Genomic DNA, 25,674 nt, shown 5'->3' on the forward strand with positions numbered 1-25,674 from the left:
GGTGGACGCAGAAGGGGTCCACCCAACTGGGGACAAGGTACGGGCCATTTGTGATGCCCCAGCACCCAAGAGCAAGACTGAACTTCAGGCCTTCTTGGGACTATTGAACTTTTACCATTCCTTCCTTCCCCACAAAGCGGCGGTAGCGGAGCCCCTACACAGACTCCTGGACAAGCGGGCCCCTTGGGTGTGGGGCCAGCGCCAGGAGGCTGCATTCCAGGCAGTCAAGGACCTGCTTGTCTCAAACTCGGTCTTGGCGCACTTTGACGAGAGGCTGCCAGTTGTGCTAGCACGCGACGCCTCACCCTATGGCATCGGCGCTGTCCTGGGACACCAACTCCCGGATGGGAGAGAGGTACCGGTAGCATACTTTTCCCAGACACTCAACGCAACCGAGCGGAACTACTCGCAAATAGACAAGGAGGGGCTCGCAATCGTGAAGGGAGTAAAAAAATTCCATGATTTCTTGTACGGGCGGCCCTTCACCGTGGTGACTGACCACAAGCCGTTGCTTGGCTTGTTTGCTCCCGAAAAGCAGACCCCCCAAGTGCTGTCTCCTCGTGTCCTCAGGTGGTCAATTTTCCTTGCCAGCTACCAGTATGCACTGATTCACCGCCCGGGGAAGGCGATGGGCCATGCGGACGCCCTCAGCAGGCTACCACTACCAGAAACAGGCCCCGACCCAGCACCTGCACAAGAGGTTATGAGGCTGGAGCTGCTTCCTGACCGCCCCATTCAGGCACAAGAAGTTGCACACCATTCCAAGAAAGATAGGGTCATCTCCCGGGTCCTGGACTGGGTGTGGAGGGGATGGCCCAGCAGCAGTCCTGGGCCAGAATTCGCTGGCTACACAACCCGCAAACATGAACTGTCGGCCCACAAGGGGTGCCTGTTATGGGGAAGCAGGGTTGTTGTTCCCCAGCCCCTCCGCAAAAGGGTCCTCACAGCCCTACATGAGACACACCCAGGGGTAGTAAGAATGAAGGCCCTGGCCAGGAGTTATGTGTGGTGGCCAGGGATCGACGGAGAGATAGAGACCTGGGTCAAACACTGCCAGGCCTGCCAAGAATCCCGCCCAGATCCCCCAAGGGCCCCAGTCCAGTCCTGGGAGTCTGCCCGAGCACCATGGTCACGCCTGCATGTGGACTTCGCTGGCCCCTTTCAGGGGAAAACATTCTTCATAGTGGTGGACTCCTACACCAAATGGCTGGAAGTCGCACTGGTACCGTCCACTTCTACGTCCGCAGCCATCCGGGTACTACGCAGGCTGTTTGCAACCCACGGGCTCCCTGACACTCTCGTCTCAGACAATGGGACTGCATTTACGTCAGGAGAATTCCAAACCTTCACAGCGCAGAACGCCATCCGCCATATCCGTTCGGCGCCATTCCACCCTGCCACCAATGGCCAAGCAGAACGCATGGTGCGGACCACCAAGGACACCCTTCGCCGCATGACGCAAGGGGATTGGGAGTACCGCCTTGCCACATTCCTCCTAGCACAGCACAGCACCCCCAGCTCAACAACTGGCCGGAGCCCCGCTGAACTACTAATGGGTCGGCGCCTTGCAAGCAGATTGGACCGCCTTCACCCCGATAGAGCTCAGGATGAGGTAGTGGTGGGGGAAGGCAGGAACCCCCGGACCTTCAAGGCCCAGGACCCAGTGTACGCAAAGAATTTTGGGGCAGGCCCAGCATGGGTACCTGCCACAGTCACCAGGGTCACTGGCCCCGTGTCGTACGAGGTGCTAACGAATGGGGGGCAATGCTGGCGCCGCCACTGCGACCAGATACGGCGACGATTCCCGGGAGAAAACCAGGAGGAGGAAGGGTCAGAGGAGTCCCAAGGGAACAGTGGGGCAGTGAGGCCCATAGAGCAGGAGGGGGCAGCAGGAGAGGCAGAATCAGTAAATACAGGGAGGACCTGCGAGGCCGAAAGGACACCGGAGCCAGAACCACGACTGAGCGAGCCGGTTGCGCCAGACCAAACAGGCCCATCACAGCCAGCATCCTTGGAACACGAGCCAGAACCTGAACCCCGGACCAGGGAACACCCCAGGCCACAACGCACACGTAGGCCGCCGGCGTACCTCGAGGACTATGAATGCGACCTCCCGGGCAGGACTGGAACTTAGAGGGGAGGGGTGTTATGTACTGAGTTGAATAGGATCCAAACTGCAGCAGTCTGATTGGTCCTAGAACAATAGGATCCAAATTGCAGCAGTCTGATTGGTCCTAGAACAATAGGATTCAGAATGCAGCAGTCTGATTGGTCCTAGAACAATGCAGCAATATGATTGGTTGGCAGGAACCACCCAATCATGCTCCAGATAGAAGTGAATCCACAACCTGATTGGCTTACAGTAGAATTCCAGAATTAGCCAATCATGTGCAGCCCATTGTGTAAATAATGTATATAAAGCAGATACTTTGAGGGGACATTCATTCATTCCTCCTCACCACTATGAGCTGAATAAAGAGCATGAAATCACTTTGCGACTCTGAGTATATTTCAAAACCAGAGGCCTTTCTCCTGGGAATGGTCGGCCAATTGGTGCCAAAGAAGGATAGAACTCTTTTTATGTATGCAACAACAGCAGCAAGAATACTTATAGCGAAGTATTGGAAGAAACAAGATTTACCCACCCGGGAAGAATGGCAGATGAAGGTGGTGGACTATATGGAACTGGCGGAAATGACTGGCAGAATCCGAGACCAGGGAGAAGAGTCAGTAGAAGAACATTGGAAGAAAAATTTAAAGACTATCTACAGAAACACTGTAAAATTAAGGAATGCTAAAAGGATGTTGGAATGATATAATGTGGCTTTTGCAGTAATGTTATATAAGGTTAAGAAAGAATGGATAGTTAACAGGTCAGAATGTAAAGTTACAATATATTAAGATAAATTAGCAAGATAAAAACAAGAATGGAAAGGATTTGCTGAAATAATCAATTGAACTAGAATACAAAAAAGGGAGGTGTGAGGAGGTCAAGCAAACAAGTAAATGAAAGACAAGATTTGGAAAGATGGATTTCTTTTTAATTGTTTTTACTTTTTATGTATTTTGTATTTTCTGTTTTTTTTCTTTTTTTCTTCTTTATTTCTGTAATTTTTTTGAAATTTTAATAAATTTTATTTTAAAAAAATAGAATCCCTTCCTCCAAATCTGCTAGTTAATCAATCAAATGCAACGTATGATTAGATCAAAGTATTTTTTTACTTGGTTTCATATGACGTAATCTGACTGTGCAGTCCTGAAACTTGCTGATGCCTTGAATGCAACATTATTATTATTATTATTATTTTCATTACGAAACCATTTATTTAGCTGGCTATGGCTGAAAGCTTAGTTTGATGTAGGGAATTCTGAGAGGGGTTTGGCGGATATACCACACTCCCCTGGCAATCCCAGAGTGTTGCTTTTATTAAATTCAGGGGCATTTTCCCACTCTAAATATTTAATTACAAATAAAAGCACCGCTGTGTGTGAATTTGCTGTGGCTGGCACTCGGCTGAGCTCACAGCTGCGATTAGGAGGCTTGCAAAGGCTACATTCAATCCAGTGTGCAAATTGGGGAGTGAAGTGTTAAATCAGCTATTTGCCTTGGCCTGGGAAGCTCTGGTGGGAGATCTGGGGCTGGCAAGACTATCTGGAGTTTCTTTGAGGCTGGGAGGCCAGGGGAAGAAAGGGTAGCTCACGGGGAATGTACTGTGGGCACTCTGGGCGGCATTTGGGAGAAGATTGGGGGAAGCTGATAGCTGGAGCTGGTAGCTGGAGAGGAGCATCAGCATCAAAGGGGACTCCTTGTGTTCATTTCTTGGCCAGAAAGGAGGTGCTACTTGTCAGCAGCTAATGGAAGGACAGCCAGAAAGAACACAGAATAGAAAGCTAAATGAATAGGCAGATTAACACAGCAAGTCAGCTCAGTGGCACATTATTAGACTGCACAGTTAATGTGCTTTTTGCAGAAGGGGCTGTTCTGTATGCTGAAGTTGGAGAAGTGGGATAATAGCCCTACCTTTTTAAAATCCGTGGCTGTCAAGTAGCCCGTTTTCATGGCAAAAGATTTTGGTTTCTACAGACCTAAAAACAGAGGCCCTGAACAGCTGCTATGCTTACTGTTCAGAAAAGAGTGCCGTAGCTTTGGCAGAGCAGAAAAGTTGTCATACCTTTACAGTGGGAAGGGGAAGGAGTACTTGACTGTGCATTCCAGTCAAGGCCTAATAACTTTTTGTAAACGTAGCTATATTGACTCAGAATAATAATTCCAAAATCCATATTAGGGCAATATGTTTATTTGGCCAACCAGAATGTGACAAAATGGTGTGCCTTTGAGTCCCCTAGAATTGGAGAAGTGCCTAAAATGGGTGTGGGTATTTTTCTTACCCAGTTACCTATTGTAGCTTTAGAAGAACTGCTCAACCAGACTTAGTCTCTCTAATCTTCAAGGCTTCTAGCATCATTCTACTAGAATGCAGGCAGGACTTCCATGATTGCATGTTCCCAGACGCAGAGAAGATTCTCTTGATATAGAAAATTGGCATTTCAGGGACAAGGCTAGATAAGAACCCCCCCCCTTTCTAGTTTTCATTGTGAAAATCTTTTTTTTTGCATGGAGGATTATTCAGTCATGTGAGTCCCAACTTGCAGTCTGAAGTTCTACAGCCTCAACTCAGGTTTAACATTATGAAGTAGAATCTCACCCCAGCACTTCTCCTTATGTTTATTTTGTGATGTGGAGCAATGTCTTTTTTCCACATTCATGCATCTGTTGCAATTGCATGGGTGAAGCGTGCAGAAAGTCTCAAGTTCAATGCCCACCATCTCCAGATGGGGCTGGAAGAGACCTGGAGAGCCACTGCCTGTCCGTGTAGATAGTCGATGGACCAATGATCTGACTCAGGAATAAGGCAGCTTCCTGTTTTCCTATGAGTACAATTGCGGTTGCATTTACTGCAGTGGTGTGAAGCTTGTGCTGATTCAAAGGAAGCACCGAAGAAGCGCTGGTGAATTCTCAATCAGTAATTTGCGCATGCATCCCATAGGGTGTATGAGACTTGGATTCCAGACTGGCTCCAGTGAATCACAAAGCCTGTGAAGTCACAAAAGGACCGCTGGGCTCCCTGCCAAGACATCAGAGTAAGCAACCAACAGGAGTTCCCAGAATGAGGCCAAATCTATGGGAATGCTGGAGAGGGTAGATTCTTGATTAGCATTTCATTGTAATGTACACTAGCGGGCTTCTTTCCTCTTCAACTTCCTCTTCATGTTTTAAAAAAGAATGGCCTGATTCTTTTCCCTGACCCAGAGGAAACTGGCATTTGAGGCAGCATGTGATACGATTGTGTTTTTGCAAGAGCAGGCACTCGGGGAAGAAATGAAGAGAGGGAGGATAGCTTTGCTTTAATCCCTTGAAACAAAAGCAGTGGAGGGTACCGGGAAATGATTTAAACAATTTAAACAAGGAGGAGCAACGTGGAAGCGAGAGCTAAGCTGTGTATTTGTTTAGTGACCCTTTTCCACCAAAATTGCAATGGTTGCCCCAGCCAGTCATTGGCTTCCTACAGTCCATTTAGACTCAGAGGATCTATGGCAGTTGACTTTGATCCTCTTCTCACCTTCTGGTTGTACTAGGGTTTCTGAATGCTACTTAGCTACCATTGTCACCAGCCAAAGATAGCAAAGCCAAGGACTTGAAGCCTGCCATTCATGTGCCTTGCAAATTCCTGTCACCCAGAATTGTCTGGCCATTGAACCAGGCATTAATTTGAAACTCAAAAGTGCTTGTTTTTTGAAATTTCAGTAGCATACTGTATTCTTGTCAAGCACAACAGGCTGTTAGTAAGATTTTTGAAGATGTTTTCTCACTTGCTATTTGCTGCCTTGGTCTCCTTTGGGAGGAAGGGTGGGATATAAATATAATAGATAAATAAATAAAGTACCTGGTAAAAGTAAAAGGGCTGTAGCTCAGTGGCAGAGCATCCCGGGTTCAGTGTCCAGGAAGGGCTGGGAGAGACTGTTGTCTGCAATCCTGGTGAGTCCCTGATGGTCTTGCTCAGTCGAGGGACTGTAGATCTCGGAGTTTATACCAAGGAGCAGGTAGAATTGTCTTGACTCTGAGGACCTGAGCTATGATGCACAACAACACAGTCAGACTGAATTGAGCCCCAAAGACGCTGAAGATGCCCTTCCTTATCTCCCAGGAGCTCAAGGGAGCTCCTGAGAGTAGGTTAGGGTGAGGTGAGTGGAGAGACAGGCCCAGGATCAGCCAGTGAGCTTGAAGGATGAGCAGAAATTGGAAGAGGAATCTCCTCAGTTCTGGACTGGCATTGTAGTCATTACATCACCCTGGCTAAGAGCAAAGATGTAGGCTGTAGGATCCTGACTAGGCCTAGGACTTATTCCAGCTTCAAGAGCTTGAGGCTGCTGAACAGACTGTTGGGTTGGGGGGGTGCTTGGGGTTTTTTTGGGGGTGGTTGTTGTTGTTGTTGGTTTTTGGTCATTTTAGATCTTGTGATTTACGTGGAAATGGTTCAGCTTGGTTGTGTATTTTTTACAAAATGTTTAATTTATTGTTTGTGACTACTTTTGTCATGTTGCAGTTATGTATTTTCCCACCCCCACCCCCCGGGTTTTGTAAGCTGCCTTGAGCATTGCTTGAACTGTGGAAAAGCAACATACAAATAAAATTATGTATTTCTGTCTGTCTGGTTGTGTTGAAAATCCCCGAGTGTTAGTTTTTGTGCACCAAGGCTGTACCGGGTGGTGAATGTTTCTATCTAGTGTTTATATATATACAACAAGAAAAGCTCCTTTCCCAATGCAAGGAAATATATATATATATATATTACCAGTGAATGAAGAGGTTCATATAATAGCTTCTTTTGCACAGTAGCCTGGATTTTGATTGCTTTCCCATTTACACTTAATGGGTCGATCTTTTAGCTTTCAGACACTCATACATAAACTGATTGCTGTTGTCTGCCAGTTTTCTGAGGTGGAAGAATCCACAGCAGGGCGATCTCGGTATGCATTTGGATTGCAGCCAAATGAACCATATTAAGGATACATTATCTAATACATAGAGGGGGAAAGGAATGTATCAGGTTTTAGATTTTCTCCCTTCAACCAGATGGAGGATGCTCCATAATCCCAGCATTGAGAAAATAAATCTTTGTGTCCACATTAAGAAAGTTCTCTGCTGCTTTGTGGCATATCTTTGGGAGAAGAAATGGCTAAGGAGTAAACCCTACACAGATCTGGAGTGGAATCCCTAAGATGCTTGGATGGTGCTTTGTACACCGCGTACCGGCCACTCTCGCCTCTAAGCTCCATAAAAAGGATGGCACCATTGAGAATACCCTTTGGCCAGCTTGGTTAAAATCAGATGCTGGTATTTGGAGCAAGGCTGGCTTTGGAGACTTTAGTGCATGTGAGGTTCATAAAGGAGGGTTCTAGCTATCCTTTTCCTAACATGAAAATTTTTCGTATGCGGGGAATTTACAGGAGTTGAAAGACTTCTCAGCTAAAGGAGCTCTGCCTTGCCTCCATTCTGAAGATGTGCTACCCAGCCATTGAGTTACCACTCCAGTGGTCCAGGTCACATAGCACAGTGAATGAATTACTGTGAATGTACCTTCATGGACTTTTTGTTTCCTTCCTACTAGTGCACAGAGGCAACAATCCATGATGCCCTGCCTTAATGCTACATCTTGTACCGGGGATTATGGTGGGTTTTTTGTTCCAATAAACCACAGTCACTAAGCCAAGAACATACGAAACCACCCTATGCGAAGCATTGATGCCGAAGCCCCATTGAAATGTATGGGATGTGCATTAGAGCAGGTCCCATTCATTTCAGCGGCGCTTGCCCAAGAGAACTGAACTTGTGGGATTGTGTTCTAAGTCAATATTTTGCTGAACAAAAGATGGTGGGCAAGCCCCTATCTGAATGTTGACCAATAAATCTTGGTGGAATATATTGGTTTCCACATAATATTGTGTGTGTGTGTGTGTCTGTGTGTGTCTGTGTGTGTCTGTGTGTCTGTCTGTCTGTCCATCCATCCGTCCTCTGCTTCTGCCATCAAATTCTTAGTAATCTAGCATTTCATTTCCTTTTCAGAGGGTGGATCAGCTCTTTATAAAGATAAGCCACTATAGCTGTTCTTTGAAAGTAATATAATGCACAGGAAGCAAGGAGAGGAAAGGGTTCTCATTCTGTTTCCTGTCATAAATTACCCAGCCTTTTGCAACCTGGTGCCCTCCAGATGTTGTTGAACTCCAACTCCCATAAGCCCCAGCCAGCATGGCCAGGAGTGAAGGGTGATGGGAGTTGTAGTCTAACAATATCTGGAGGGTACCAAGTTGCAAGAAGCTGGGTACTTGAGTCCACCCTGAACATATTTACAATCCTAAACATAATTTACTCGGAAGCAAGCCTGTTTTTTTCCACAGGAACCTTGCAGAAAGATTGGTTTATATAGAAATGCTTTTTAGCAGGTGTCTAAAACAGTAGAACAAGGGTGCCTGCCTAACATTTATGTAGTATATTGTAAAATAGATACTAATAATAATATCATACCAACACAGGACACTAAAAAAAACAAATCAGGGCAGACATTGCTAGACTGCAGTTATGAAAGTGAAGTAATTTTGAACTAATCTAGTGCCTTAACACTTCTCCCTTAAAGGGTACTGGAGATCACCCCCCACCCCAAGCACTGACTTCCTCAGATGCAAATCTGTGCTGGATTGCTAATTAATTTCTTGTATCCATGAACATCTTCTTCCTCTGAGACCTGGGAGGATTTCATTAACCCTTTCCTGGTTGAAACAGGGGCAGAATGAGCCTTAGAACAAACAGGGGCTTTATCCCTACCTCAATCCTATCTTACTGTATAAAAATATCATATGCCATTGCTTGGGTGGGAGTTGGACAGAAATTTGCAGTTAACAGCAAGCAGGGGTGTTTGGCTGCAAATACTACTCCATACCTGATGAAAATGCTCCCAGTACCTTGGTTTGGTTCACCTAGATTTCAAAAGTACATTTGGTATGCATGATTCACAGATACATGGCTGCTCCCTGCAGCAAGTTAGCTGATTGTAGGTTATGTCCAGGTCAGTGGACCATTTAAGTGCTCCCTCTCCCCCCTCCCCCTCGTGCTCTGCATTGACCTTGATGACAGGACCTAGACAACAAAGGATGACTTTGCTGAAGACCTGAAAAGCAATGCACTTAGCATTGTCTGTGAATAAACAAAGTCAGGGTTGCTTCAAATTAATCTTTCCTAATTAACTCTGTTAAGAGCAATGTTGAATTCTCTGATGATGATGTACGAAGGACTGTAGGCCCCAGTTCATATGTTCAGCTGTGGGCAGTGATGAAATACAACGGTTTCGTTTTTGTAAGTTGCTTTAGGTCCCTGTTTGTGAAAAAAGCTAATAAGAATAAGAATACAGTAAGAATAAATATATAGTGGAGGAATGACATGAGTCCTTCCTGTCTACAACATAGACTCGAGTATGAGCTTTGTCCTTTCTCTATGTGATATCCTGATCGCACTGAGGTATATTGTTGTTGTTGTTGTTGTTTAGTTGTTTAGTCGTGTCCGACTCTTCATGACCCCTTGGACCAGAGCACGCCAGGGCACTCCTGTCTTCCACTGCCTCCCGCATTTTGGTCAAACTCATGATGATGATGATTTCAGGAAGTTTTTAACGTTTGGTGTTTTATTATGTTTTTATATTTTGCTGGAAGCTGCCTAGAGTGGCTGGGGAAACTCAACCAGATGGGCAGAGCATAACAACAACAACAACAACAACAACAACAACTTGGGGCTAGGAAAAGTCATATATACAAATAGTGAACTCAAGTGCACCCAAATGGCCGAATGGAGACTGACCATGCTCGGTGACCACATAATATTTATTGGGGAAGGGGATGGAAAATTGAGAGGTAGGGGGACTGGGATGTTTGGAAAGAAGGCATGGCAGCCAACGACAACTGAACAAGACCATTCCACATTGCAGTATTTTGTTGCAGGTCCTTCTTAGGTCCACCTATTAGGAAGTCCCTATGCTTAGCATATCCTGCCTGGATGATGGGACGTGGCAGCTGGAGTCAGAAGGGTTTAGCTATCTACTGAATACTTTCAGTCGCTGTCGAGACCACCCAATTGAAAGGAGGGATAGATGCTGTTTGGATCCTCTGGGGTTCTTCCCTCTGTGCTAGTCAGAGAACTGCCAATTTCGCTGCCATGTGCGGCTTTCATTGTGATGTAACTGATGTTATGAAAGGGAGTGATGGCCCAATAGCTGGCAAACGCTGAAGAAGATTGACGTTTGAAAACAGCAGGAACCATCTGTGTCTGGCAGTCTCCTTAGTCTGTAAATTCACAGTTTTTATTTTATTTTAAACCCATTGTTTGATCTTGGCTGCTTTAGATTTCTTCTGTGGAGAGTAAAACAGGGCTGGTGGTATGGGTGGAAGCCTGCCATCAGTTATGTGCTGGCAAATCCCTCTGGCTTCATTGCTGCTTGCGCATTAGAGTTTCTAGGGGCAGGATTCTAGCCTTTCAGGAGAGGAGAGAAGGACCAGAATGGGGAGAGTGGGAGTCCTTTGTAGTTCCTGTGTGAACTGGCACCCCGCCGGAAAAGTTTCAAAGCAAAGTCTCAAAGCTTGTTGATGAGCACAAAACACTGTTGTAGTGCTATGCTGTCTGTTTATTGTATGGTGATGAAAGCACAGTTAATATGTAGAGGGGAAAGCAGGTTTAATACATAAATAATATGCTACTCTACCAAGCTAATCCTATACAAAGGGGATTGCAAGCTTTTTTAGATATGTGTGCGTGTGGTTGCAGGTGGGGGGAGCTTACCTTATTCGAACCTGCTAATACATTGCAATATGTGCAAATTTGAAATTATATTGTAGCTCAGCTACTTAAAGCAAGAAGGAAACTTTGTCCTGGAGGATTAAATCAAAGCTTTTCTGTAAGCAGACTTAATTTCAGTTCTAATGCAATACACAGGGGAGTGGAGTAGTATTTCTCAAGTGTTTTGAATTTGCTTCAACTTACATACTTTTTTTTAGTTCTGTGTATGTTCCGTCATCTATTTTCTTGGTAGATGAGTGTGTATGGATATGGCTTTTCTTTGGGCCAATGCCTTGAGCAGAATGGTGGCCCCTTTCAGTGATCCCAGCGATGAGGAGAAGGTGGTAGTGTTCATTCTAAAATAAGTCTTTTCAGACTCCTGCACAATGCCACAAGCTCTGCGTATTGGAATCTTACCACCCCAAATTTCATTTGACATATGAATTCATTAAGTAGCTTAGGTTCAGCACAAGCACACACACAATGTGGAAATGATCAGATTGGCCTACCTTATAAGGGTATTGTATTTATTTTTATGATTTATTTATTGGTTAAAGTATTCTGGAGCACTCAAGTTAAGAAACAGCTCCAAGATGGCTTACAGTACATTCTATTATAATTCATAGCCGTGCTAATAATAGTAAGGTAGCCCTGGATGGTTAAGTCTAGTCAAAGGTAACTATGGGGTGAGGTGCTCATCTCACTTTTCAGGCCAGCATTTGTCCACAGACAGCTTTCCTGGTCATGTGGCCAGCATGACTAAACCACTTCTGGCACAACGGAACACCGTGATGGAAGCCAGAGTGCATGAAAACACCATTTACCTTCCCACTGCGCTGGTGTGCTTTCGAACTGCTAGGTTGACAGAGCAACGGGCGCTCATCTCATCGTGCAGATTCGAACCACCAACCTTCTGATCAGCAAGCCCAAGAACCTTAGCAGTTTAGATCAGTATTAGAATTAGTATTAATACTATTATTATCAACATGCTTATTCTTATAAGTATTAATAGTATTATTTTTGTTTTTGTTGTTATAGTCTCATAAAATATTATATTCATTCTATATTAAAACTATTATAATAGCATTATCAAATCAGGAAGAACTTTTGGACAGTAAGAGCTGTTTGACAGTGGAACAGACTCCCACGAGAAGTGGTGGATTCTCCTTCACTGGAAGTTTTAAAGCAAAGGTTGGATGGCCATCTGTCATGCAGTGGTGTTGCATGGTGGGGGTGGGGGGTAGCGGTGCGCCCCGGGTTCCATGTCTGGGGGGGTGACAAGAAGGCACCCCGTGCGGTGCTTGCCCTGCCACCCTGGCCCGGGTGCGGCAGCACGAGCAGCCATTGCGCAGCTGCATGTGGCAGATCCTCCGTTCGTGGCTGCAGCCGTGAGCAGAGGATCCCGCCAACATCTGTACAGCGTTTGAGCAGCGCTGGCGGCAAACTGCTACGTACAACGCATGCGCGGTGTCGCATGCATGTGTTGTGCGTAGCAAGGCCGCACATGTACTGTACATAGTGGTTTGCCGCCGGCGCCCCCAAACACCTTATGGACGGCAGTGGGATGCCTCCGCTGCTGCTACAGCTGCAAGCAGAGGATCCTGCTACCGTCCATACGGCTCTCTGGCAGCGCTGGCGTCAACCCGCTACATACAATGCGTCGCAACATGCGCTGTACATAGCGGTTTGCCACCGGCGCCGCTGGAGCGCCGTATGGATGGCAGTGGGATCCCTCAGCTGCTGACAGGAGCCGCTTTTCAGCGAGCCAGGGAGTGGTGGATGGGAGCCACGGGCCCTAAAATGGACTCTTCCGATGGAGTTGGTGTAGTTAGTTCCTTCCCATTATCTGCAACAGAAGGGGAAGTGGAAAAGAAAAAAAGGAGGAAGGATGGAAATGGAAAATGTAAAGCTGCTCCCCTCCTGCCCTGAGCGCAGCAAGCCAGTTGTGCTTAGGCAGTAGAGATAGCTCAGCCACCGAATCCCCCTCTCCACCAGCATTGATAGGGTTGCTTTGGAAATCAAGAGCAGGTAAATACCTTCATCTTAGCACAGCTAAAAAGCTTTTGAACAACTTCAAAATCATAGTGACTGCTGTGATGCTTGTGAAAAGCCTTAAATGCTTAGGAAATTTTAGATTCCTACTAAGTATTCTTGGTTTTTTTGCTATGGTACTTAGATTGACGACACTTTGCCAAGCATTGGAAAAGCTCTTTCAGTGTTTGCTTTCATTTCTCATTCAGTTATTTCTTATTTTCTCTCTGCCCTGCCCCCAAAGGCCATTCCTCAAGATTTGCAGTAGTATTTTTCTTGTGCACTGCTACATATTTGACTACGTATTTTAAAAGCGCATTTCTGTGTCTCATACTGATTCTAGTACTTTCTCTCATTTGTCTCACTTTCACTCTAGTGTGCGATATTTGCTTTTTCTTTTGAGGAGCACTGTTTTATTTTATTTATTTTGGCAAGATCCTGCCCTTATTCTCTGTGTTTCACTAGTGATGTAGTTTGAAGTGCAAGAATGGTGCTCCAGAAGATAGATCCCACTCCTTTCATTTTTTTTAAATAGCAGAAAAGTTGATTATTATGTTTTACGAAACATCGTGTACTTGACAGCCATGTATTATGCAGGCTGCCCTTAGTCCCCGGATTTTTTGAAGACTCGTCTGAGACTTCTCCGGCATTTACACCTTGTGTAAACATGCATGACATGGGAGAGAGTTAGCTCTGTGTCAGTTGGGAGGCTGGCCGTATTTCGGAGCAAGTTGTAATGCACGAGTAAATATTATATCATTACAGGAGTCAGTCAGGTTTTTAAGAAAAACAAACCTCCTTGTTTGCCTTGCAACTGGGGCATACACACAAAAGTGGAGGTGTAGCCAATGTGGTCATGCCCTTCGGTATGCTGGCCGAGGCTGATGGGATTTCTCCAGATTGAGTGAGTCTTATGTATACTTTCATAGTTAACATAAAAGGAAGACCTACTCTCTTAAGTTTAGAATCAGCCACTCAACACCACCACTTTTATTAAGTAAGACTTGACTCCAGGCTTCAAGACATGTCTCACCCAAGACAGAGAATTGAGATGCATCAGCCATAGTACGGTGGTACCTTGGTTTGCAAACAGTCTGGTTTGCATACGTTTTGGATTTCAAACACGTCAAACCCGGAAGTGCGTGTCCCGCTTTGCAAACTTTTTTTTTGGATTACAACCCATTTTTTTTGGATTACGAACAAATTTTTTTTGAGGCACCATTGGCAAAAGCACTCCTTGGGTTACAACCTGTTTTGGTGTACAAACGGAACAGATTATGGTTGTAAACCAAGGTACCACTGTGCTGTAATGCGTCGTCCCCCCCCCCCCCAGTGAATGTGGTGGTGCAGGAAGAAGGCAGTGGAACACACAAATATTCACATCACAATGATTCACAGGACCTGAATTTATATATATTTATTTGACATCTCTCCCACCTTGCAATTCAGATGGATCCCCAAGGTGGCTTTCATTAGAAACACATCAAAGACCATTGCATGGAGCTGTCCCCTGCCAATGAGTGCTGGTTGTGGTTGCCAGAGCAAAAGCAAGTTTGTCTGGGAACAGGAGTAAGAAACTTCTGTATAGGGACAGCTGCAGAGGAGAAACGCTTACATAACTTGGCACCAGCCACCTGAATGCCCCCCGACCCCCTGTATTTTAAAACAATTCAAATGTAATGTGTGTGTAAAGCTTTTGAGTTCCATGCTACTCTTCATCATGTCAAATGTAAAGGTAGCAAAATGTCAAGGGTATATATAGAAAGGACAACAGGATGCAAGAGGGAATATACCCACAGGACAGGTAGTGTGAGCTCTTTGCAATCCATAAACAAGTTCTCACGCCAAAAGGCTTAAATTTGATTTACTTGCTGCAAATAAAATCGCTTTTGCAATTGTTGGTTGCCTCAAAAACAACTGCACCCAAAACCTTTCCCACATGGGAGTAAATAATCTCTTTTTGCCCACACACAATTCCTCTAGGGCCTGGTACAAGTTCTTTGTGTAGGAGTCAATTATACAAAGCAGTTAATGATGACAGACAGAAAAACCTGACACTCCTCCTGTTATGCCTGGATTATTTTAATTGATCCTAGCGGATTTTTTCCTTGATGGGTTTATCTGATTTCATTTTCACTTGCTATCTCTTATCTCCCTTCCCTACAGAGAGAAGAGGAGGGATGTAACATTTCATCTTCTTGGTTTTAGTCCCATAATCGCTACATGCTATTTAGGGTTTAATCTTGACATTGCAAACGAGCTTCTCGAATGTCACAGCTGGTCCACTGCCTTTGGCTATTGTTTGTTTGTTCATTATTAACTATCCAGAGCCTAGAAATCTGAAGGGAGACCTAAGCATGACCCGAGTTTTACTGTGTAACAGAAAACAAGAGTAGAAGAAACCAATAACCAACACTAGATTTTAAGTAAAAGCATCTAAAACTAATTCTCACTGAAATAGTCTGTCACTTAATGTTCTGTCAGCTGCCAGTATTATTAATTTAGTAATGTAGTAGTTTCTGAGTATTCAAGGGGGGGGGGGGTTCACTGAATATGAAAAAATGTGTAAGTTGGTGTGAAAGGAAAATTAAGGGTAGGGGAGAGAGGGAATTGACAGAGTCCCTTAAAAACTTCCAATAAGCATCCTTTGTGGAGAAATAGGTTAACAACAACAACAACAACAACCCTTCTTTGCTTTTAGAAGGGGTGTATCTCAGTGGTGGGATGCAGGTGGCGCTGTGGGTTAAACCTAGGACTTGCTGATCAGAAGGTCAGTGGTTTGAATCCCCACGACGGGGTGAGCTCCCGTTGCTCGGTCCCTGCTCCTACCAACCTAGCAGTTCGAAAGCACGTCAAAGTGCAAATAGAGAAATAGGTACCACTCCGGCGGGAAGGTAAACACCGTTTCTGAGTGCTGCTCTGGTTAGCCAGAAGTGGCTTAGTCATGCTGGCCACATGACCCGGAAGCTGTATGCCGGCTCCCTCGGCCAATAAAGCAAGATGAGCGCCACAACCCCAGAGTCGGTCACGACTGGACCTAATGGTCAGGGATCCCTTTACCTTTTTATCTCAGTGGTAGAAGGACCAAAGTTTAATCCCGGGCATCTCCAGGTACGGCTGGGAGAGAACTCATCCTGAAAATCTGGAGAGCTGCTTCCAGTCAGTGTACTGAGTTAAATGGACCAACGGTCTGACTCGGCATAACACAGTGCCTGGTATTCTTATGTATACACTGATATTTCAGGAGGAAGGTCAAGAAAAAGGGTTATTTTTTCTGCTCCAAACAATGCCTTCCCCACTTCTCTATGGGGAAAGAAGTTAAGAGCCTGACTCAGACAGCCTTCGGGGAGGAAATCTGCTGGGATCAATTAGAACAGTCCAGGTGTGAAAAGAAGGATCCAGGAGAGGCAGGTTTTTGTTGTCATCATCATCAGCAATTTTCTGTAATTGACGCCCACAAAAAGAACTTGACCCAGGCCTTGGAGGAACTACGAAACAAGCAAAGGAGAGCCCCCCCCCCCCGTAATGTGGATGAATGACAAGGGAAGCCTGTTTCCTTCATGCTCCTCCGCTTGTGAGATTCACAGGAGCATCTGGCTGGCTGCTGCTTTTGAAAAACAGGATGCAGGACTGGATTGGACCATGGTCTAACCCAGCACTTACTGCAGTCATATGTTCAGAGTGTGTGGATGAACTCGTATTAAACAAAGGCACCATTGAAAGTGAAGTGTTTGCGGAGGAGAGACTACAATCAAGTGCTGTTTATGGGTCACGGGTGTCACCTCTCTAACATCAGGGTAAAACCGGGCAACTGCTTCTTAGCTTCAGTGTGCCTCTATTTCAGGGATGTGCCTCCTCTTTCCCACTCTTGCTTTGTTCAGCCCTTTCGCCCTTTTTCCTTGACACACATCTCTTTACATGATGAGAGCCAGGCCTCTCGCTTGCCTAATCAAGTCAGAGCAGTTCCATGTCTAGAGGAAGAAATGGGAAACCTTGGAAAGAATAAACAAACAATTGTGTCCTTTGGTGTGCTGGTACTAGGTATCTAAGTAAAAAGAGACACGGGCGTTGCTTCTTGCCAGTCGGAACCCAAACAACTTTAAAGAAAAGCGTCCCATTAGTGAAGCAATGCATGTTTTGATAGTTTTGAGCATGTAACATGATCTGTCCTTTGTGCCAAGAAGCCTCATATTTGTATCTTGATGGTTGGATGCTATTAAAAACCCCAAAAGATAGAAGCCATGGTTGCTGGTGCTCATTATGACAGGTACTTCAGGAATCGGGGAGCTCAAATAGTAAGTGGATTCAAAGCCAATGGCAAGTAAAGCTACCAATTTTGTCCCCATTATCCTCCCTGCTAACTTCTACAAGGGCAACACTGAGAATAAGTGGAAAGAATTGACCACCATATCTACCCCCTGGACTGGGTGTAAGCAGGGCTTTTTCCAGAACTCGCTGGAACTTGGTTCTGGCACTTTTCAGGTGGGCACCATTGCCATTCTAAGAGAACAAGGGTGAGTTCATGGTGAATTCTGGCACCTCTTTTTCTAGAAAAATAGCACTGGGTATAAGCAGGCAGGCAGGTTGGTGGGGGCTGGCTGAGGGCAGACTGAGATTGGTGGGACAGTATTCCATCTACCAGTATCTGTTTGACACTAACCCACTTTTTCCCTTTTTGTTCCCCATAGGCATTTCTCCACCGAATCAGACAGAGCGCTGTGGACAAAGCTGAAAAATACATAACAGAGGACAACATCAAGGTAAGTCTCTCAGAGTACCAATCTCTTTGTGAATTATTTAGAGCATGGCAACAGGTTGGGTTTGCATACATCTGGTCAGTGAGTTGTTAGCCACTGCTCATGAAGGACTTCCATGTTATGTTAAATACACAGGGATTTTTCACCTTTGAAAGATGCAGGTAGAAAGAAACAGGTAATTTTTTTCCCTAGCATGGTGATGCAACAGTGAGGAAATCTATACCTTATTTTCTGTCTGTTAAGTAGTTGTTGAAAACTGGCTGGATGATGATGATGATGATGATGATAATAATAATGTGTAGCAACCCTAGGCAAACCTTTGCTCCCAGGGACCAATGGGAAGGTCTACCTGGATGCACCTATAGTTGTCAATATTAAATTGGTAGGCAAAGTGTTGGGTTTTCTACTGATGAATGAGCCATTTCTGGATAAATTGATAAAATTATTGGCTTGATCTCATCCAGTTCAAATTGATGTTGATGCTATTGTGTTCCACGTCAAGGATGCAACAGGATCCAGTTATCCTTCCACTATGAGCCTCCAACCCTCACCCCCACCTCCTAGTCTGGCATTAAGAAGTCGCAATAAGGCACCTTGGAAGGGAGGTCTCTCAGCCCTCTGTTTCTTGGTGTGCAGCTCCACATGCCTGGGAAATACAGTCAGTGAGCAGGTAGAATGGACTTTGAAGGAATGTAAATGTGCAGGGGCTCATGGAGAAGGGTTGAACTCATCTCTGCTTGGATTAAAAACCTGAGCTGGAGAAGAATTTGAGAGGTCATAACACTCACTCTCCTCTTTGACCAAAAAATTAGAAGCCTGCATTTCCAAGCTGGGAGATGTGAATCCTGACTACATATCTAGTGGTTTGTTTCCTTCTTTTGATCATCAATCCTGTTGTATACCCCTTCTAACCATATGCTTTGAAGCATACATAAGCGCAGTCCTGAAGGTGCAGGTCAAGAGCCCATTTAGCATGCTGTTCTCACAGTGGCCAACCAGATGGCTGTGGGAAGCCTGCAAGTCAGACATGAGTGTGCCAGCACTCCCCCCACCTGCTCTTTCCAGCAACTTGCATTTAGAAGCATAAGGCTTCTGATTGTGGAGGTGGAACACAGCCATCATGGCTAGCTGGTAGCCATTGCTAGCATCATTCTCCACGTATTTGTCCTCTTTTAAAGTCATCCAAGTTGGTGGCCACCATTGCCTTCTGTCGGAGTAAGTTCTATAGTGCTTTGTCTTGTTTATCTTGAATCTTCTAGCATTCAGGTTCATGAGTTCTAGTGCTACAAGAGGGGGTGGAAAACTATCCTCTTTCTCTGTGCTCTCCCCTAGAGTCCTACTCACTAGGGAGGAGAATAAAGGATCCAGGGGGAAACGGAGGGGAGAACTGCAGCAAAATTCAGTGTGCATAATTTAAAGGCACACACAGACTCTCTTGGGATTTCAACCCTAGATGCTGCAAATTGCTTATGTTGCTGTTTTGCTCAGCAGCCAGTGAAGTTCATGCTTGCTTCCTCTCCTGGAGAGAGGAGCTGTGCATGCCATTGATGGCTCTTTCTCTAGGGTGAGATCTGGGTTGGGTGGGCAACATTTTTCTTGCAGGCCTCATTCAGCTGCCTGGAGAACAAGCAAAGGTTCAGCAGGTGAAGCTTTTTTTCTGGTCTTCAGATGCAGCAGATGATAAAATGCTGATGGATATTATTTCCATTGCTTTTATTCCAAATGATTTATCACCTCCAAAGGTGCTAAATATATCTGTCACCGCAATCACATATTACATCAGTTCATTTTCTGTTCGCTACTGATTGAATGCATTTTTTGCCTGAGGCCTCTTTGTGGGTGCAGAGTGATGCTTTTGGTTTATCTCTTTGCCGAAGCACAGGGAGGATTTAAGAAGCTCTTGTAAAAATAAAGGGTCTTTTTCACTACTTGGTCATTGATGCAAGAGGCTAACCTTTGCAATTCCATACAAGGTTATCAAGGCCCTCTCCCCACTCCTTTGGCCAGTGCTTCAATTGCAAAAGGTTTTGCAAGGAGGGGCAGCTCTATTGTTAGGCACCCTCCTCAGGTGACACCTGCTGGGGGGCTCTTAGATACCTCTGTACTCCTAGCTAGCCTGTTGACCTCAAGTGAAGTAGAAGATGCTGTCCCTTTGCCAGTGTTGAAATAATAATCAACTACCAGTCCAATTGATTTCTGTGTGTAGAATGGGACGGTGTTGTTGTCTTGACTTTCGTCTCAGGTGGCAAAATGTCTTGGGCTGGCCCTTTTGGCAAATACAACTTCTCTTCTCACAGTTGCCCTTTTCTACATCTTTTTTTCCAGGTCTGCAATATCTTATTTGAAGTGAATCCAAGTACACTGTAGTCCTTAAGTATCCCCGCATCATAGACTCATCAAATGGATTTATGAAACTTGCTGTTTTTCTTTCAATCCCCTTTCTTCATCATATCTAACACTACATTTGGCTCCATCCCCTTGCTCTTTGGCCGATGAAAAATATTGCTATTTCATCTGCTATTTCTTTTTTCATTGCTGACATTTTCAGTGAGCTCTGCTTTGCGACCACAAGATTTGCTTCCCCAGATTTCATAACCAATTTCAAATCTGTCGAATTCAGAGTTCTTTGTTCCAGTTCTTTGTTAATGACTTTGTACATATTTACTATTGAATCTGCCATTCTGTATCTAGTTTATCCTTTTGAAACATCAAGTTTAGATAGTTTACAAGGAGACTATACTTTCCCTCTCCATTTATTTATTATGGGTGAAATTCAAGTAAGTTGTTGCATGCATAGAACAAGGTCCACTCAGGCAGCAGGACTGTCCACCTCTCCTCCCCTTGTGCCCCATAAATTTGCTCTGGAGGGTTTGGGGAACAACCAGGACAGGTTTATTTCTTTATTTCATAAAATTTCTATAGTGCTTGATGAAACCCTTGCCCCTCAAAGTGGTTTACAAAAAGCAGTGTAGGGGGTGACCAGGGTGAGAAAAGCGGGAAGTCCTGCATGAGGACTTTCATGAGTGCGTACCTGCACTTGACACTACATTGAATTCCACCCTGCATTTTTAGGTCACTGCACATAGATCCCCACTTTGTTGTCAGAAGAGTCCTCTAAGGTAGCTTTAAGGCTGTAAGATGGCTATTGGGTCAAGATCACACAGTGAACTTCACAACTGAGCAGAGATTTGAAAGTGCATCTCTGCTCCTCGTTCAGTTTCTAAACCACACAAGTTCTCACATTCTTGGGGGATAAGTCCATCAGTGAGTGTTAAACATGATCACTAAATGGAACCTCAGTGTTCGGAGGCAGTGTATCTCTTAATAGCAGAAATAGTGTGGGGCTGTTACTCTTGTGTCCTGCTTGTGACCTACATATGACTGTTCACTCTTTGACACAGGATGTTTGATTAGGTAGATCATTGGCCAGTAGGACTTTTATTGCATCCTAATGCTCTTATGATTAACATTGACAGAATGCTCTTATGATTAACATTGACAGAACTGAGAGTGCTGAATGGGTTTGATGATGGAGGAACATCTCAACGTGTTGGATCGTTTCCTGCTCCCAGAGTGGTCGCTTGCCAGACAGAACATAGCCTTTTGAAATAGGCAACCAAACACTTTATTCTGTCTTCTGCCTTGGTTATTTCATAATCTGAAACTTGTTTCTGAAACTGAAACAAGCAAACAAAATGCTTAGTGCAGATCTCTGCTGTCCAGCAGTTACAATACTAATGACATAAAGGATGACAAATTAGATTTCCCTAGGGCAATCAGAACAGGTTTTAACTCCTCATTAAAACCACCCTGGTAAACACAAAGCCATCTCTGGCTTTGAGACAGCTGGCTGGATTGAGGATCACCTTCAGGAGGAAGCAAGCAGCTGAGGATAAGACAGAAGGCAGTGCGTGCCAGACAGATAATTAAGGCCCATCAGAACCCATTAACATAGCTGACCTCTGCTCTGTGGCCCAGTACATGCTGAGAAGGGGATTGCAGATATTACAAACAGTAGCATTAGAGAGGACAGTTGCTCAAATCACCACGCATCCTGCTAAACCATGCTTAAGGAAGCTGAATTGACAAAAGGTTGTTTGTGATCAGGTGGCAAACCCTGATTCAGATCATGGGATGAAATGGATTTGCAAACCGTGGTTTATTGCTAACTTTAGTTTGTTGGGATGTCTGCATTGAGAGGCAGTGACTAACAACCAGAATTTCACCTCCAGAGCCGCTGTAGCATGAAGAAGGGGGTGCATTTTGGAATTTATGAATGCTGTGAGGATAAATAACAAAAGCAGAAAAAACGCTCCAAGTCATGGTTTGCCAGCTTTACATGTGGAAACTCAAAACCATGGTTTGTTTTACCAAGAAGTCTAGCTCTTAGCTCTGCTTGCCTTTTAAGTTTGAAAAGTGATGTCTTGTTTCCTCCCATGTCTTAGTGGCTTTTTGTGGGGGGTCGGGATCAGGTCAGGAGGTCTACATAAACTCCAGAATAGTGGACAGGAGGAGGAAAGTGGTATAGTTCTGTCTGGCAAGCTGCAATACTTGCTCAGAATGAAATGTTTGTCATAGTGTGACATTGAATTACATCCTATGCATTTGTGTGCTGCTTTTCTGCTGTGAATGGCATTCAAGGAAGATAAACAGCAACGTAGAAACAACAAAACACATAAACAACCATAATAAAGCATAAGAGAACAGATGAAATATCAGGCTAGGCTTTGCAAGGGCATCTGACAAAGGGCTTCTGAGTATGATCTCAGCTGCTGGGCAGGTGAATATGGGGGCAAGTGATTTTTCAAGTATCCTGAGTCCATACAGTTAAGAGTTTTAAGGTCTGTGACTCCGCTCAGATGCCACACTGAACAATGAACCGTAGCTATCACAAACCATGGTTTATAGACCTGCTGCAAACTATGGTTTCTGTTTGTGGTTTGCTGAGCAATCACAATTCATAATTTGTCAATTCAGCATTTGTGCTAACTCATAGTTAAATAGGTACAGTTTAGTGTGATGCCTCAACCATCGTTATCAAATAAAGGTAAAGGTAAAGGTACCCCTGCCCGTACGGGCCAGTCTTGACAGACTCTGGGGTTGTGCGCCCATCTCACTTAAGAGGCCAGGGGCCAGCGCTGTCCGGAGACACTTCCGGGTCACGTGGCCAGCGTGACAAAGCTGCATCTGGCGAGCCAGAGCTGCACACGGAAACGCCGTTTACCTTCCCGCTGGTAAGCGGTCCCTATTTATCTACTTGCACCCGGGGGTGCTTTCGAACTGCTAGGTTGGCAGGCGCTGGGACCGAGCAGCGGGAGCGCACTCCGCCGCAGGGATTCGAACCGCCGACCTTTCGATCGGCAAGTCCTAGGCGCTGAGGCTTTAACCCACAGCGCCACCTGCGTCCCTTCATTATCAAATAGCAGGGATAATAAAGATAGTTTGGGATGGATGGATCAGAATAATATTTTAAGACCCTATCATGTTTTTCATTAGCTATTATTAATGGATACTCCTTTATGTTGCAGATTTTATTTTCCAACATAGAAGATATACTTGATGTTCACAAGGACTTCCTGACGGCTCTGGAATATTGTTTGCATCCAGAACCTCAGTCTCAGCATGAACTGGGAGAAGTTTTCTTAAAATTTGTGAGTATGAGCTCAAATGTTTATTTGCAAATGTATCATTTTGATAAGGTACTTTCTCATGTCTTCTTCTTCTTCTTCTTCTTCTTCTTCTTCTTCTTCTTCTTCTTCTTCTTCTTCCTTCCACACCACACTCACAGGGGTTCAAAGCAAATGACCAAAGAGGGAAAACTCTAGTTTCTTTTTAAATTGGATCTCTCTGGCCCTAGGGGATTTAGTCTACTTTCCCCCCAGACTGTCTTTCATCCCAGAGATGCTTCTTAACCCCAAAGCACTTTGTGATAAATTCAAACAAATCTGTTGGTAAAATCACACATTAAGAAGCAACCCTGCCAGACAGAAACTTAAATAAATTGGCAAGCATATTTCCCATTGTTCAAGACATTCTGCAGGATGCTCTTTCTGAGCAATTATAAAGCACAACCCAGTTGATAAGATTGAGATTGCATTAAATATTGCATGCCCTTGATGGCCATGTATAATGCAACAGATGTATAAGTTGTGCAGGCCATTTTAAGGCACCAGGCTTGTGTGGCCACCATAGACTCCCACTGCATTGAGCTGCCCACATGTTAAGTAGGATTGTTGTATCTGCTCACATGTGATCCTGTAATTCCTCCAGCCTGCTTGGAAATATGGCGGCAACATGCGAAGTGGCCCTAAATCAATGGGGGAGAATTTCCCGAATAAGAAAAATTCTGTTTTTAGATAGCTACGGTTAGTGACCATGATACACTTGGTAAGTGCAGGTTCAGATTTCCAGGGGTAGCACCTGCAACTATGTAACTGATAATTTCCTCATCCAGCGAAGGAACCTCAATGTCATCCAGAGAGGAAATTAAACACTTCAGGCACTGGGTAATTTGAAAGCATAGCTTTCATACTTGTGGCTCTTATGCATGAAGGGCAGCTGGGAAAGTCTTGATGAAAACCCTCTGGCGTGTATATAATTATTGAATACATTGAGCTGAGTTTTGCCAGAAGATGTCATGGTCTAAATTTAACCTCTAACAATGCAGCCAAAGTCACAGAGCTGCAATCACAATCGACAAATCGACATTGGGTCCTTTCACCCCAGTGTCACCTCTTCTCAAATGGAAAGAGTTCAGTGATGCTGAAGGATGATATTTGAAAAACCAGTTTCCCGGTGCCCTCCTCATAAGTATACCCGGAAGATGTGCATAGGGCAAGTGTCTGGGGTTCTGGGACTTGACTGTGCTGAGACCGAGACTTAGCAGGTTCAGTCCCACCTAACATGGCCAGTGATCAGGGATTAAGCTGTAGTCTTAACAGCGTCTGCAGGCTGTGTATTGCCCACCCCTGGTCTAAAGAGTTATTTGGGGTTAACGTAAGACGAGTCCTATTGGTCCAGACCAAAGCTTTCTAGTCATGGTTCTTCTTCTTGTTCTCATAGTCATAAGAAGAACTCGATGTTGCCCTTGAGGATGGATCCTTAGCTATGCTGAGATCGAACCTGCATTTGATAATGCTCATAAGGAGGGTCCTGCTGGATCAGGCCACTAGTCCAGCATCCAGTGGCCACCCAGATGCCTGGGGGAAACCTGGAAGCAGGACCCAAGCACAAGAGCACTCTTCCCTCCTGTGGTTTCCAGACAATAGTATCCAGAATTATACTACCTCCAATTGATGGGAGGGCATTCCACAGAGCGGGTGCCACTACCAAGAATGTCCCTGATCTCCCTCTCCACCTATAAAGGTAAAGGTAAAGGTACCCCTGCCCATACGGGCCAGTCTTGACAGACTCTGGGGTTGTGCGCCCATCTCACTCAAGAGGCCAGGGGCCAGCGCTGTCCGGAGACACTTCCGGGTCACGTGGCCAGCGTGACATCGCTGCTCTGGCGAGCCAGAGCTGCACATGGAAACGCCGTTTACCTTCCCGCTAGTAAGCGGTCTCTATCTATCTACTTGCACCCGGGGGTGCTTTCGAACTGCTAGGTTGGCAGGCGCTGGGACCGAGCAACGGGAGCGCACCCCGCTGCGGGGATTCGAACCGTCGACCTTTCGATCGGCAAGCCCTAGGCACTGAGGCTTTTACCCACAGCGCCATCCGCGTCCCCTCTCCACCTATAGTTGAATATTATTCAGCAATATTTTAGGCTGCAATCCTAACGATGTAGGCTTGCAAGTAAGTCCAACTGAATTCATTGGGGCTTATGCCCAGGTAAGCGTAGCTGGCATTGCAGTCTTACTCGTCAGTAAAGCTGCTGACATACACTTCTTAATAAACTGCCAATTCTGTAAATAGCTTTGGTCAAGGTAACTCCCCCCCCTTTTTTTTTTACTATTCTCAGAAATGAAACCTTCAGCCTGTATACATACAAAAGCAGCCCTCTTGCCG

The 25,674-nt window shown here is 45.1% G+C and overlaps 1 protein-coding gene across 1 annotated transcript in view; it reads left to right on the plus strand.

Annotated features, from left to right (window-relative positions):
* The window catches only part of PREX1 (phosphatidylinositol-3,4,5-trisphosphate dependent Rac exchange factor 1), a 219,292-nt gene that overhangs the window by 81,967 nt on the left and 111,651 nt on the right, over window positions 1-25,674 (plus strand). The window contains exons 2-3 of the mRNA XM_083746110.1: window positions 17,599-17,670; window positions 23,196-23,318. Of these exons, the coding sequence (XP_083602236.1) occupies window positions 17,599-17,670; window positions 23,196-23,318 (195 nt within the window). The remainder of the gene's footprint in view (window positions 1-17,598; window positions 17,671-23,195; window positions 23,319-25,674) is intronic.

This window comes from Podarcis gaigeae (assembly GCF_964106915.1).
Source record: "Podarcis gaigeae genome assembly, chromosome: 6".
Taxonomy (NCBI): Eukaryota; Metazoa; Chordata; class Lepidosauria; order Squamata; family Lacertidae; genus Podarcis; species Podarcis gaigeae.